Raw genomic sequence first — 15,696 nt, forward strand, 5'->3', positions numbered from 1 at the left:
GTGTTGTTGAAGTACTCAGAACATTCATTAGGCTTAGTGTATTACTCTAAAGCTCCCTGACCCATTCCTCAATCCCTCAACAAAATCCAAATTTCGGAATGTTCAGTATCTCAGGGCCTATTGCTTTCCTATGAAACTAAAATCTAATATTCCAGGTTGAATTCTGACATCCCCTAAGAAATCCATTTAAAAAAAAATCTACTAACTTCCATCATGTAATTGTCAAAGAGTCAAATCCATTTCATCTTTAAATTTGCACCTTCCTTTTGCTTTACAAAAGGGACACACATTTATGGAGTTTATCCAGCTCATTCGCTCCCAAACTTCAGCATTGCAGAAGTGGCCACAGTAAACCCTGTGTGTGCACATCATTTTGCTTGGTCTTCATTAGTGTTCTGAGAGGCAGTATGGTTTTTGTACCTCTTTTGAATTATAGCAATGTTGCACTGGTTAAAAACAGGATGTAACTTTGCTTAGGTTTAGATTATTAGAACGAATTCATTTTCACCTGGATGTTATGAACCTGCAATCATCTTGCTTTGTTTAAGGTGTTGTACTTTATTGTTATTCTTTTCTAGCACTGAGATCTTTTGCCACATTTTTGAAATTCTCTTTATTCACAAAGCCTCATACTTATATAATTTGCAGGTGAGTCTGAAAAAGATCATTAAAAAACAAACTTAAAAATTATTTTCTGACAAAACATTAAAAATCATCAACATGTATTAAGGACAAACATTTTTTTTAATTACTAAGAGCAAAAACTGGACACCCTAAAACTCTAGAACGTATACCTGACTTTCATTTTAAGAGCTTGATCTTGATTCCATGAGGAGACTTGTTTGCTTAAATTATGCATGATATTTACATGTTCTTAAGAAATAATTGGATAATATTTGTGTTTTAAAGCCAAACTTTCTGGCTCAGTGAAAAGTCCTTGATGAGTAACCATCTCTAGAGACCCTGAAAAATTATGAAAAGCTCTACTATTTCAGCTACATTTTTTTTGCATATAAAAATATCCTATTATAGGAGTCAGCTACCACATGTAGTAAGTTGGTTTTGTTTAAATTGAAAAAGAGCTAAAAATTTCCTGTGGGTTATCGTAACAGTACAAGAATACAAGGTGCATTTATTTATTAACAACAACAACAACAAAAAATTGTAAAACAAATTGTGAAAGCAAAAGCGGGTAACTAAACAAGGATTTGGGATAGCCTTTGCCTTATTTAAACATGACATGGTTAATATGCCCCAGTTGATAAATGCTGTAAAGTGTAAGTTAGCATTGGCTAATTCACTGATAAACATCTCCCCCCACCACCCAGCTCACTATGGAAAATGTGTGTTACAGATGAGAAACGCTTTCTCAGGTCAAGTATCACAACCTTGTGGTCACATAGTCTTCGTGGGTGATGGTGTCTGTGAGGTTTGCATCATAGTCTACACTCGAGTCCTCCTCTTTCGCGTGTTTCTTCTCCTTTGGTATGATGGGAACCGTGTCCTCCACCACCACCTTCTCTGACTTGAATGAACACACTCTCTTGCTCACCTGTACACCCAGGGAGTCTGTATTTCTTTCTCGATGATCTACCAATATACACTGTTCGCTGAGCCCCGGGATGTTCAAGTCACCCCGTGAAGCTAGAGCTCGGGACTCCAGCTGGATGCTCCTCTCCAGGGGTCCTTCAGCTTGTTGGCGAGCCACCCCTTCTGAAACGGAGAAGATCTGGTTTGCGTTTTGCTCCGCGGCGACGTGTTGTTTCGATCGTCTGTGAAACAACCCAAAGTGTCTGATATCAGTCACAAAATTCACTTTTCTCTGCTTCTCCCTCGGGGGCTCCTGCACCACGAGGGCGGAGCCGTTGCTGATGGTGTGTCTTTCGGCGGCAATTGCCGCCGACCGCGGGTGAATGAGGGTGGTCAGGTCGAAGAGGCTGAAGTTCTTTTTCTTGTCCTTGCTGCTACCCTCGTTATCACTCTTTTCATCCGAGTCTGCGGAGTTAGAAGACTCCTTCGTGCCCTGGGCAGACTGGACCGTGGAGAGTTTGCTTCCTCTTAATAAACCCAGGACTTCAAAGCGGAAGCTAGAAATGTCTTGCTTCAGTTCCTAAGTGAAAAGGAAAATGATGAAATTAGTTTGTGACCTAAACAAATAAACGTTAGGAAGCTATTATTTGCTCATTTCATATCTGGATCTGACACGTCTTCACTCGTTTCTGAGAGCTAGGAGTCCACTCCGCTGTGGTTCCATTCAGGATGGTCAATGCTCTCCAATGCACTTGTATCTATTTGATGTCTCCTAATTTTCCTATTGGAGAAGGCGATGGCACCCCATTCCAGTACTCTTGCCTGGAAAATCCCATGGACAGAGGAGCTTGGTAGGCTGCAGTCCATGGGGTCACAAAGAGTCGGACACGACCGAGCAACTTCACTTTTCACTTCATGCATTGGAGAAGGAAATGGCAACCCACTCCAATGTTCTTGCCTGGAGAATACCAGGGACGGCGGAGCCTGGTGGGCTGCCATCTATGGGGTCGCACAGAGTCGGACACAACTGAAGTGATTTAGCAGTAGATTTAGCAATTTTCCTATCACAGTTCTGTAGAAAGGAGGAGACTTCCTAAGGTTGATGTAAAAGAAACCGTAAGAGTTTTCTTTCCCATCACTCTGTAGTGGGGGGATGTTGGGTTTCTTTGGGACTACAGTTTGAAATGGTAGGGGATGCTGGGTTTCTTTGGGACTACAGTTTCAAATACTTTCTCTCCAAAATATGCATCTGCTTTCAAGTCATCTCACATCCTCTCAGGGATGTAGGGGTTTGTTTATTTGTTTTTTCGAGATTTTAAATATTGGAACATTTTGGTGTCCACAGGGATATCTAAAACTAAATAATTAAAGTGGAGTCTGCCCTTCCAAGAGTTGGCAGCTATTTTCAATCATTTATTACCTGGAGTTGATTTTCTCTCAACATCTGGGTCAGCCACTAAATCCTTGGAATTGGTGAATAGACAGCGTTTCCTAGATTCATCCCTTCATCTTTTTGGACAACTGAATTCTCAGTCCTAACATGCTGGTGGGCTTTGGGGTGGCCTCCTGCCTCCAACCCATCACCCTAAGTGTCAGGAATCATTTAACTCCAAAATTTGGATGTTGTGGTTACAAAGAACATTTTGGATACTAGTCAACTTTTAACCTGTGCTTTGTTTTGCAGTTTATCTCTCTTCTTACCTAATTGGCTGCTTATATTTATTCCCTGTCAAGCCTGCTGTTTTTCTTTGTCAGTGGTCTCCTATAGGGTTTTTTATATGTTTCTTTTGTTTTTGCCTATAAGATATTATTGACTTTTAGTCAGTTGTCCAAAATCCCTGGAGTTTCCTTGGTGGCTCAGACAGTAAAGAATTTGCCTGCAATGCAGGAGACCCAGGTTCTATCCCTGGGTCTATCCCTACTCCAGTATTCTTGTCTGGAGACTTCCTAACAACCCATGCAGAGTAACAAAGGCATTTTATACCATGAGATAAGAACTATGTATTTCATGTATTCTACCTTTTTTACTCTGATATAATTAAAAAACAACAACAACTCAGGGAGAAAAACATTTGTAAGCTCCAATAAAGCTCAAACCTTAAATTTTCCTCTACCAAAACTGTGCAGAACACAAAGAAGGCTTTTGTTGTGTTCAGACCATTGGTTACTAAACGTTTCAAGTTTAGAAATCAAATCAAAGTTTCAAAAAGCCTGTGGCTGAAATCAGCAATCAGAACGCCACAAGGCACTAGGATTTTCTCTGTCCAAATAAGTCTCCTCGATCTTTCAGATTAAGTCTGTTTGAATGCAGTGTATTTTGAAAAGAAATTTTACCACTTAAAAAAAAAAAAATTCAGTAGGGCTTGAATTAAAAAAAAAAAAGAAGGCAGAAAGGTTTGCTCAGAACACACGGCCCCCATTTCCAGCTCTGAGTTAAAATGGGCTGCCCTGCTTCCACACTCTGTAGAATCCACCTCTTAGTGACACAGATGAAAGTGGTTACCTTAAAGTTCTCCTCTGTCAGACCTTCCTCAGTTTTGGCATCTCTAATCATTGCAGCAACGTATCGCTTTACCAGGTTCCGCATAACTTCCTGAGGCATTAGAAAATGAGAGAATTGCTCTTCAGTATGATCTCTCTAGAGTCAGTTCAAAAGAGGGGATTGTGCTTTATTTTAGTGTAAGTTTCAAGATATAAAAATAACTTACTTGATATTGGTGATGTCTTCTCAAATTATCAGCAGCTCGCCTCTGAAAAAGAAGGGAACAGTTACCTTTCAGTTACAGTCATATTTTACCATTCTGTAAAGTAATTCCTGGTTCTTTTAATCAAGAATGTCATTCCCCTCATTTCTGCAAAGTGGAAGTTTTACTGGACAAGGGACACAACAGCTAGAGAGACAGCCTTACTCGAATCAAAAGAATGGATGAACCAAAGCAACAAAGTGCAAGGTTATCATTCCTGTGGTGCTTAATATATAGAATAATTAAACAATGATGGCAAGATTGTTCTTTAATATAAGATTAGGAGAATTAGGTCATCATAGTTGGTATGTACTCCAAATCATTTGAAACGATGCTAAGATACACAGGTTGGAGGTATCAAACACAAATTAAATGTCAAATAATTGAAATTTGATAGACTGAAAAGGTAGTGTTATAACAATCTGAAGATCTTCATAAATATCAACATAGTCACATTAAGAATTTAGCCATTACAACATGTAATCAGAAACACTGTTAGACCATGAATTCCCCAACACTTAATTTCAAGCAGATATACATTAAGAGTAAATTGCTGTTTGAATTAGATGGTTGAGTTTAGCAAAATAAAAGATTCTGCTCAAAGATAGGGTTCATTAATTTTTTAAAATAAATTTAAGTCCCTGCTATCATTCTGAAGGGATCAGAATGTTTTGGGAGCAGAGCTTGGGTTAGCACGGAGCAATGATTATGGAGTACAAAACAGAGAAAGATGTTTAATGACTAAAACAGTCTATTGTAAATTGAGTTAAATAATAAATGATAAAGTATGTATTTGCAGGTTTCACTAGTATTCTAAAGATACTAGAAAAAAAACTAATATAATCCTGATTTTATGCGTGTCAAATATCAGCATTGATTCTTAAGGTAGAAAACTGGCCAAAGTAATCTAAAACAAGTATACTTCTGTTACAAAGAAATGAATTTGATAAATTGTGAGAAAGCAAAAGAGATAACGTATCTTGGGTTTAAATAAGTCTTTTGATCTTGTTCCCTAGTAAATACTTAATCAGAGGCTGACAAAATGGAACTTTGAAAAGAGTTGTGCATACATCACTGTAAAATGATACTAGAAAAAAAAAATCAGACAATTTAAAAGAAACTCTTTTTCTCTCTTTAAGGTAAATAGGGGAAGTTGGCATTTTTGTTGGCCATTAGAATGGATTTGTGTTTCATGACTATTAGTGACTTTCAGAAACAGATGAGACAATGCTTCACTTTGTAAAGGCCACTAATGATTGGAAAGCCATTCAATTTTACATGACTCTTAGGAAACAGATTTTCAAATGATTATGGTATTGATTATAGGACTGGGAAATTTGAAACTTCATACAAAATTAGAACATCTTCAAAAAAAAAGAATGTGGGAACTTTATGAATGAGCCACAAGACGGAGGTATGTGACTCCTGTTGAGACACAGATCAGCTGAGATCTGAGGAAAAAAGCACTTCTGGGAGGAAACATGCCTTCCCGATCTCCTCGGCTTTAAGTGAACACAAAGACTTTGAGTGTGAATGCAGCTGTACACAAACTTCTTTAGCACTCTAATTGTAAACACTGCACAGGAGATCATATTCTATGATTTAAGTAAATAGAAACTCTGGATTTAGTACAGAATTTAGTAGACTCAATTTTTATTATCTTGGGGCTCTATAACATTTCCTAGTTTAGTCTTTAAAAAGCCAATTAAAATAGTCAGAAAGCAGTGTGAAGTCATGATTTAACTTTTAATTTTCTCAAAGTAAAACTAAAACTAAGGATGACAGAATCAGAGAATTATGAGTAATAAGTGAAAACTATCATGATGCCTGGGCTTCCCTGGTGGCTCAGATAGTAAAGAATCTTCCTGCAATGTGAGAGACCTGGGTTCGATCCCTGGGTTGGGAAGATCCCCTGGAGAAGGGAAGGGCTACCCATTCCAGTATTCTGGCCTGGAGAATTTCATGGATAGAGGAGCCTGGTAGGCTATAGTCCATGGGGTCACAAAGAGTCAAACACCACCAAGTGACTTTCACTTTTCACTTTATTTTAGTATTAAAAAGAGCACAACTGTCTTTCCTTCTGTAGAAACTTACTCATATATGAAATTTGAAATTTTAATACAAATACAAAAAGACCAAAGATCACACTTTAAAAGATAAGTCCAGATTTATTTTTCTTGAAAAATTATTTTTTGAATATTAAGCAAAATAGTCTGGCAGAAAGAAAGAACATAAAAAATTTTACTGTGATAACTATCAGGAGTTATTCAATATCATAACCCAAGTTTACAGTTAATTGTTTTTGCCAACCAATCTGTTTCCACACCTAGATGGTCATACTATAAAACAGTCTTTAGTCTTGTGAGATTATATCAGCCAATTGAACTTCAGTAACCTAGGAAGATAGGAATGGATGCAGTCAACCATCTTCTGAACACTGAAAATGAAATGAATGCAATGAATTCACCAATACTTATTGACCATTACTATTATGGGGTTAGGAGTTCCAAATATCTTATTTTCAAAGACACAAAGACTTCAATCCATAGTGTAGGCATTCTTTGCCATAATGATAATTTTTGGAAACTGGTGACATCATTAAACGTTTATAAAATAGAGCTGCCACCAACAATACCATATTTGCATCCTCTTTGTTGGGTAAAGTTCAGCTGAACGTCAAAAGGATTTGCTCTATTATCACTGGAAGTGACCAAGAATAGAATGGACCATTTGTGTTTATAAAAGCAGTATAACAAAGGACATTTCATTTAAAAAGTACCTAAGTGCGTAAGAGGTAGTGAATTTTTTTCAAGCTAGTCATGTTAAACTTTGATAAAGTGATCTGCAATGACTAATGGTTCTTTATTGTTTATAAAAGAAAACTAATGACTAGGTAGAATGACAGCATGGTAGATCTGTTAGGAATAAAGAAATTTTCTGTGAATGAGTTCATGTTTACCATGTTACTGAGAAATTTCAGTGGTAAAGAATCTGCCTGCAATGCAGGAGACTGGGGAGACATGGGTTCCATCCCTGGGTTGGGAAGATCCCCTGGAGAAGGAAGTGGCAACCCACTCCAGTATCCTTGCCTGGAAAATCTCATGGACAGAGGAGCCTGGTGGGCTACAGTCCATGGGGTCGCAAAAGGGCCGGACCCAACTAAAACAACAATGAAAAATCTGTGGAGTTGCATTTGGCAGCTTATTCTAAAATAAATTAAGTTGATTTGTTGTTATATTGAAATAAGAAAAATGGGCCATATGATGGATCAGGAATCTTCCTTCCCTGACTGGATGTCTAGGAAAAATATTTTGGAGGGAGATGTGCCCTTTAAGATGGGAGTTTTCTTGGCGAATTCTACCCAAAGTCTGGCAAGGTGTAGAGAATGTTCCTTGGCAGGGTGGCTTTCTATGCAAGTGCCCAGGACACACCGGCTGCCACCTTGGCAGACTTCTTCCTTTCCAAGTTCCTCCTGATCTGTTAGGACAAGACAATGGCAGTATTTGGATCACAGAGATAATGATAAAGGAAAGGATCAGCTAGTGAGAAAAAACCTTTGCTACCCAGAGAGAACTCTGATTTCAACAGAAGTGTCAGGTTGCTTTAGAGCAAGCAGAGTTTTGCAGCTCTGAAAGAAAGGGCTCGAGGGAATTAGTGGTAACATTTTCTCACTCTATATCTCCTTCTCTCTGTGTCCACACAGTGGAATGTCAGGCTCGCTTCACCAAGCTCGTTCCCTACAGTCCCTTGTCAGCACTGTTTTCTCTCATTTCCACTCTAGTTTGGCTCTATCACTGATTTTAAGCCCATGAATTATGCCTTTTATTCTCTGTTTTGCTCAGTGAATCCCCAAAGAGGGGCAACTGTCTGTACTCTTATTTAAAAAAAAAAAAAAAAAAGTGAAAAAGCAAGGGATCACTGCAGGCTATGATCTCTCTGTAGAGATGGCAGTGTGGTTCATTTACTGACGGGTCTACATATTGTTCTCCATAAACACACTTTCTAAGCATATAAAAACAAACGATATAAAATGCTGAAGGTTGCCTTGTCACAGCAAGTATTCAGGATCTCACTCTTGAAATACTGAGAAGAAATTCAGTCCTCTAGATTCCCACTTGGGAAAGAACATTTAATTAAAATGTCTTGTTGGCAAATCTTACCACAGTAAATTAGGAATTCACAGGTACCCATGGGTGAACACGGTCATATCTGTAAGATTTGTTGGAAGGCATACAGAAAGTCATGAAGATTAAGGGAAAATACATTTTAATGATTCTCATTTTTTAAAAAATGAGTTCTGAAAGGCAAGTGCAATTAGCCTTTTTCCTTTAGTAATGATAGGTGTATTAATCTAGTCACTTCTCCAGATTCCCATGCGGTGACTTAACTGAATATATTTCTGTAGCAACTGGTCAGGCATGAGAAAACCATCTGCAGTCCCAGAGCTGAGTGATGCTAAGTGACCCTAACAGAGATGGTGTTTCGTGTTCTCCTCACTACCTGCTCCAGAGAAAACGAGAAAGTGGAAAACACAGAACTAAATAGGTTAAGATAATTTTTTAATGATTTGGTTAAAAGATCTAGTATTTTTTTGATTCAATACATTGCCAGCTCAAGTATTCTATTTGGAAACCTGGTCTATCGCATGAAAAATGTTTCATATTAATTAAACCCTGGAGAGGTCTTATTGTTCTAATATCTTTTTGCTTGAATTAAGTGATCTAGACCTCTTGGACAACCAATGCAAACAATGGCTTTTAGTTTAAAAAGCTGAGCTAGATGCCAGTGCCTTTTTAAACAGGAATTTCTAATTAAAGTTACAAGCTGGAAGTGCTTGTTAAAATGGAAATTTCTGATGATTCTAGGACACACTAAAGTTTGAGAACCAGTGTTTTAACACCGAGAAGGTTATTTGCTGATAAAATGTGTTAAAATTCGACCGGTAAGAGAAAAACCTATACTATAAAGCCAGAAGCTATAAAATGTTGCTTAATTTATGATTATACTTTCAATAGGCTGCCTCCTTGGTGGGATTTTCCTGATTTCCCAGAAACAAGGCATCTCTCCTTCCTGGGCTTGCTTCCCAAAAGTGTTGCTCAATGAAGCATTTCTGCTTCATTTCTGCTTTCTCCCATAAAACAATCCAAATGAAAGGCTAATTTACCTGGAACTTCCAGTCACCCATAAAAGAAAGTCCAAAGATTAAAAAAAAAATATATATGTTTTCAGGGCTAGTTGTAATATCAGCATTACCCAGAGGCCATAAATCACAAGATAAGATCACCAATGATGGACTCCTAGACCATGGCCCATCAGTAACCCTCAGAGCCTGCAGGGGCTTCATGCCTGAAGGGAGGGAGCAGCAGGGTGACATTCAGGTGGTTGCTGGTTACAAGAGTGTGCAACTCACAAGTGGGATGGTTTAGAGAAAATGCCTCTGAGAATGTATAAACTCTACCACCCAGTCAGCTTCAAAATTCTGATTCAAAAATGTGAACCAAGAAGTAAGAGTGGAAGATAGTCCAGCTTGTTAACCAAGGGCTTTGGGAGAGGGGAATCTAAAAGATGAACAGTGGTGGGATCTGCAAAAGCTGTTGAGAGAAATCAAAAGATGGACACACATGGAAGGTATTGTGGAAGGTCCTCAGAGCGTCCAGGAAAGCAAGAGAGGGTGATGGAAAGCTTGTGGGAACAGGGACACTAAGACCCAATTTTTTCCCCAGCTCTGTCACCTAAAACACTGCCCAAGGTAAAAGAGCTCTTTTTTCTAAAAGGAAATAGTTGAGGTAATTGATTTCTAAGGTCCCTCTGAAATGTCAAGCAATCTTCTAAGCTGTGCCTTTGTTACACAAAGTGACTGCCAACAGTACTTCAAAGTCCCCTTTTAGTTAATGGATGTGTCTATCTCATCTTCATCTGTCTACACAATGGACTATCAGGCGGATTAACCAAACTGAAATGAATTCACAGCACTCCCTTTTGGAATTACTTTCTCATTTAGCTTTGTGCTGTGCTCAGTCGCTTCTGACTCTTTGCGACCCCATGGACTGTAGCCCGCCAGGCTCCTCTGTCCATGGGATTCCTTCTGTCCATGGGATTTCCCTGGCAAGAATACTGGAGTGGGTTGCCATTTCCTTCTTCAGGGGATCTTCCTGACCCAGGGATGGAACCCAGGTCTCCTGCACTGCAGGTGGACTCTTTACCATTAACTCCTCCATTGATATCATAACTTTATTAATTTTTATTTATCGTATGCTTTTCTTTACAAATAATACATATGATCTATTTCCATCTAATATCTAAATGTATAAAACTCAACTAAGAGTATGAAAACCAAGATATGTCCTTCTCCTTCTGGAAGTGCAGTCTAGATAAAAAGTAAATGTATAGCATTGAGTTTGATTAGGTTGGTGCTTGTCCAAAGCCTCAGCTTAGCAGAGAAGAGGCAGGACTGAGGACAGGAGGAGAATGGAGAAAAGAGAGACAACTCACAATATGGATGTAGTCTTGTCATAAATTCCCAAAGCACAGGATATCCATTACCAAAAGTTAGGAAACTACATGGCTAGGGAAAAGGGAATGATTTGAGGTCACAATTAATTGTGAATTACCTTGCTGTGCATCAACTTGGATCAAAATATTCAAATTTAGAGATAGAAACAGAAATAGAACTGAGCTTTTCTGACCAGGAATGTATAGAGAAGAACATTCTTTAACTTATGCCATTTACCTTTTGAATCACTGCTTTCATAGGAAAGCCCAAGTCAATGTTAAGCTCCTCTTTGCATCTAAGAAATGATGGTGATGTAGTCCTAAAAATATGTCAACAGTGGGAGGATTCTGGGGGACGGGAGAGAGAGCTGGAAGTCAAATTCTCAGAGTGGTCCTCCATTATTTTGGTGGCTGCACAGATGGATCTCTTAAAATATTAGAGCAGGGCCCTGTATTTTGTTGCAAGTTCCATGGCATCTTAAAACCCAAGATTCCTTCTGCTATAGCCTAAAGTTAAAATATTAAAGACAAATTTCTTTTGTGTATGGCTTTTATTTTGGGTCCCAGAAAGTCTCCTTCAGTTGAAATACTCCTATGAGAGAAAGCATAATAAGATAGTACTGATGATTAATATATTTTGGGGGACGGTTTAAATCAATTTCTTAACAATTTGAAGAATAACATGAGAAAAAGGACAAGTATATTTTGACATGGAAGGGAGGAAGCCAGAGTTTGGCATCTCTGAAATCTTTTTCTGTTTTTCTCAGGGAAAACATGAATTACTTCCCATGCTGCTCTCATGGCATCTTGGATATAACTACATGGTCATGTTAAATACATCGTGTAACACGTATTATAGTAAGATATTCTCATATTGTGTCTCTCACATTAAAATCGATGCCCACAAGAATGGAAACCATACCTTCTTATGCCTCTGCCCACCTCTAATTCCTAACTCATCTCCTGGTATGTGGAAAATGTACAGTAATTGCTTGTTAAATCCAAATCATTATATTTATTTTACAACCATATTTTTCAATAAATTCAACTTATGTTTAAGAGAAAAATTCAACACTTAGAATAAAATATTTTTGCTGTCTCTAAAATCAATGATAAAATCTATAAATTAGTATGAGGATTGCAAGATAAGGCTTCATCATAATCTGACTTCCATTTCCAAGATCAGACAGATGCCCAAATTCCAAGTTCATGGAGTGATGGTTTCTAGGAAAGACTATAACTGCCTCTCCTAACTACCCGTTTGCTTTACTCCCCTGCCTGTCAATTTCTCTTTAGAATTAGAACTGTTACTGAGATGACAGGCCAATCGATGCCACTTTCAGGAGGGAAAGCACCGTTCGATGCTGAGAACAATGCCTGGTGGGCAGTGAAGTTCATCAGGAAGAAGGATCACCAAGGGTATAACTAGCAGTCACAAACTCAGTTAAATAAAATTAAAAATGAGTTAATTTTTAATTAAATAACTGACATCCCTTGATCATTCTAACAGAAGGGCGTATTAGAATACTTCCAAGGCAATTTCTCTGAGAATACCCAAGTGACTACCGAAAGCTACAGTATCAGTTTCTAAAACATCACTATGAGAACTTTGAAAATGAGGAAACTTGAGTGAGAAAGAAATGAAGAATGACTTATGTCAGTGGTTTGGTTGGAAAAGTTTAAATCCACGCCTTTTCTGTTGGAGTTGTTTGAGCTCTTGCTTTCCAATATGAAAGAAATATCCTTAGGGAAGTATAATCTTCCAGTATAACAGGGGCTTGGCTCTGCATAGTCTTAATGTTTTTTACAAACACAACTTCTTGGTATTGAATATAACTGGGGGTAGAAGCAAAATGTTGAGCAATTGAATAGATTCTGAAATCACTGCGCTTGAATATGGCACAGCATTTTTAAGTTATAATAGTTGTTCGGTCACTGAAATGAGAACTTTTCGTCAAGCATTCTGTGTTCTGTGCAGGGGTGTCTGTTAGGCAGTGAGAGTATGAGGTGATTGAAACAGACAATTCCCTTACAATCCAGAGAAACAACAATGAATCAGTCATGCTGAAAGTAACTCGAGGTCATAATTCTGAATAGAACTAGAAATAAATGGGCTAGTTTCCCAAATCTTGACTGTTGGGTCTAGGAAATGTACAATGTGGTTCATATTAAAGTAACAGTGACCACCCTCAGTGGAGGAAATGGGTTTGTTAAACCATAGTGAACCATAGTTAATCAGGCAGTTTCTGAGACATAATATTGTTATTTTTAGTCACGCAGTCATGTCCAACTCTTTGTGACCCCATGGACTGTAGCCTGTGAGGCTCCTCTGGCCATGGGATTTCCCAGGCAAGAATATTGGAGTGGGTTGTCATTTCCTACTCAGGGGGTCTTCCCTGACCCAGGGATTGAACGTGTGTCCCTGTGTCTCCTGTATTGCAGGCAGATTCTTTACTGCTGAGCCACCAGGGAAGCCCCTTAGACACAATAACTGTGGAACAGATGTTCACTGAATGCAACCAATGAGAACAAAAAGGCTAAAATGCAAACATATTCAGTAAAGAATGCAAACATACTCAAGTGCACACACATAACAGTAATACCAACAGCCTGTGGTCTTACCCCTATCGTTCCAAAACTTTCTGGCTTTCTTCTCATCTTTTTCTTGCACAGGTGTGTCCATATCCATTTGATCAGGTACCAGAGAGACTTGGGGCTCGGGATGACATTGAAGGGGGTAGGAAGGGTACCTCCTTCTTCAAAATAACTCATCCAAAGCTTTGTTCTAGCAAATTTCCATTCTATATCCGCATGGTCCTGAACAGGAGAAAATGACAATGCTGACAGGTTTCTTAATAAGGTGAGATAAACCTCACAGAGCGCCTGTAGCCTGACTTTGGAGTGGCTCTTGGAATGTTAATTAAATTACCTATAAACACAAGGCTGACTCCCAGAGATAGTCATCTAAACACTTTAGACAATGGCTTAGCCTAAAAAGGAGTCACAACTCTCTTATCACTTTTCATCCTTCCCTCTTCCAGGAAACAGACAGCTAAAATAATTCCATGTTAAAGAGACTGGAGATGAATGACCTGAAGATGAATCTTCATTTCTCATGCTTGTAGGCTTATATTAGCTCAGTTTCATTAGATTCTAGCCTCAAGCAGGGCTTTATGTCTTCCCAAGGCCTTGACACCTTGCCTAGGTAGATGCCCACGGCTCATACTTCTGTTGTTTTCTGGAAAAGTCTTACTTGATATGTTTCCATTTGAATACATCTTGTCCATCTTTAGGCAACAGGCATAAACTCAGCAGTTCCTCAAATGTACAACAGGCCTTTGACACAGCATTGAATCTTGACTTAACCTTGGCCAAACAGTACCAGATAAGAGTATGTCTAGTGACCACCCACAAGGCTGAGGCATTCTCCCTGATTGTTTATTAATGATTCTACTTTGTTAATTGCCTGGAAAAACTTAGGAACATTTGTGGCAATTAGATATGGGGCAGTCAGTCTCCTCTTAAATTAGCCACAAATCTTATTTAAGCAGAAAATCTGGAAAGTAGGAGGTGGCAGAAACTGGGCATACATACAAATTCAAAATAGATCATCTTAACCCGTTAATATTGGGTTGGCCAAAAAGTTTGCTAGGGTTTTCTCGCATGATGCCATGGAAGAATCCGAATGAACTTTTTGGCCAATCCAATATTATTTTAAAAACCCTCGAGTTTTAAAGTAGGAAAAATTAGACTATACTTCATTCTAATATTCCTAAATTGCTGTGTGCTGATGAGTGCATACATTTCTACTCTGAATAATGTGGATTTTAGTCTAGACACTGGACAGATAGTGCTTTCAACAGGCTTCCCATGTCTAGAAAATGCATGGTCTTCATTGTTTCTTAGCAGACATCTGATTGGATGAATGGATAGATAGATCCACAGAAGCCATAGCTTCCCTCCCTTTGTCTCTTCTCTCCCATTTCTATCTCCTTCCCAATCTTTCTAAACAAGCATTAATGAAGGGAAGTAGATACTGTTTGCTGTAGCCATGGAGAATGGAAATGAGTAAAATTGGCTTCAGGTCATAAAAAGGCAGTCACACTGGTGAAATGTTGGCCTGTGAGTAGCTTCTGCTCCTTCTCATTTCCAGGGAGTCACAAGTTAATGATTATCCTGACCTCATTATGTTCTGTTACTGCGGTCACAAAGCAGACTCTTCCTCAGTTCAAGGCTTGGGATTCTGAAACAGTCTGTAACAATATTAAACCATCGAGTGATTGGAAAAACTGAAGGTAGAAAGTTCCAGGCTAGTGATGACTAAAGTCACCTCTGCTACTCATCTTCCCATTGTTGTTACTTAGTCGCTAAGTTGTGTCTGACTGTCTGCAACCTCATGGACTACAGCCCTCCAGGCTCCTCTGTCCATTGGATTTCCTAGGCAAGAATACTGGAGTTACCATATCCTTCTCCAGGGGTCTTCCCAATCCAGGGTTCAAACCCACTTCTCCTGCATCTCCTCCATTGGCAGGTGGATTCTTTACCACTGCACCACCTGGAAAGCCCTGGGCCTAAGTATATTCAGTGGGAATGCTTCAGTCTGGGAATCCGTAAATAAAATTCATTTATTCTTAACGTCTTAGGCAGTTTTTCATCTGTGACAGGCATCTTGCTTCCATAAAGAGAGTTTAATTAAAATTAGGAGTGCTGTTTCTCAAAATAACAATAATGACATCCCAGAGAATTAGCAATAGATTCAAAGATGCAATATAATTGCAGTTATTTATGGAGTAAATGGGCAACCTATAATTATTCTTATATGATGCTATTTGTCTAAAGTATACATATGAAAGTCTTAAGATATATATTTAAGTCTTAAGATATATATTTCAATACAGATTTGTTCTATCACTGTTTCTAATGGCCACAG

General features: G+C 38.6%; 1 protein-coding gene across 2 annotated transcripts in view; it reads right to left on the reverse strand.

The window, feature by feature from the left end:
• Window positions 1-538: 538 nt before the first annotated feature.
• TRPC4 (transient receptor potential cation channel subfamily C member 4) overlaps window positions 539-15,696 on the reverse strand; it is a 205,492-nt gene continuing 190,334 nt past the window's right edge. For both annotated transcript variants that reach the window (XM_006065973.4, XM_006065971.4), the window contains exons 8-11: window positions 13,389-13,583; window positions 4,239-4,280; window positions 4,034-4,123; window positions 539-2,110 (exon numbers count right to left, since the gene is read on the reverse strand). In XM_006065973.4, the coding sequence (XP_006066035.1) occupies window positions 1,382-2,110; window positions 4,034-4,123; window positions 4,239-4,280; window positions 13,389-13,583 (1,056 nt within the window). In that variant the 3' untranslated portion in view covers window positions 539-1,381. The remainder of the gene's footprint in view (window positions 2,111-4,033; window positions 4,124-4,238; window positions 4,281-13,388; window positions 13,584-15,696) is intronic.

The sequence above is a fragment of the Bubalus bubalis genome, chromosome 13, assembly GCF_019923935.1.
Source record: "Bubalus bubalis isolate 160015118507 breed Murrah chromosome 13, NDDB_SH_1, whole genome shotgun sequence".
Classification (NCBI taxonomy): domain Eukaryota; kingdom Metazoa; phylum Chordata; class Mammalia; order Artiodactyla; family Bovidae; genus Bubalus; species Bubalus bubalis.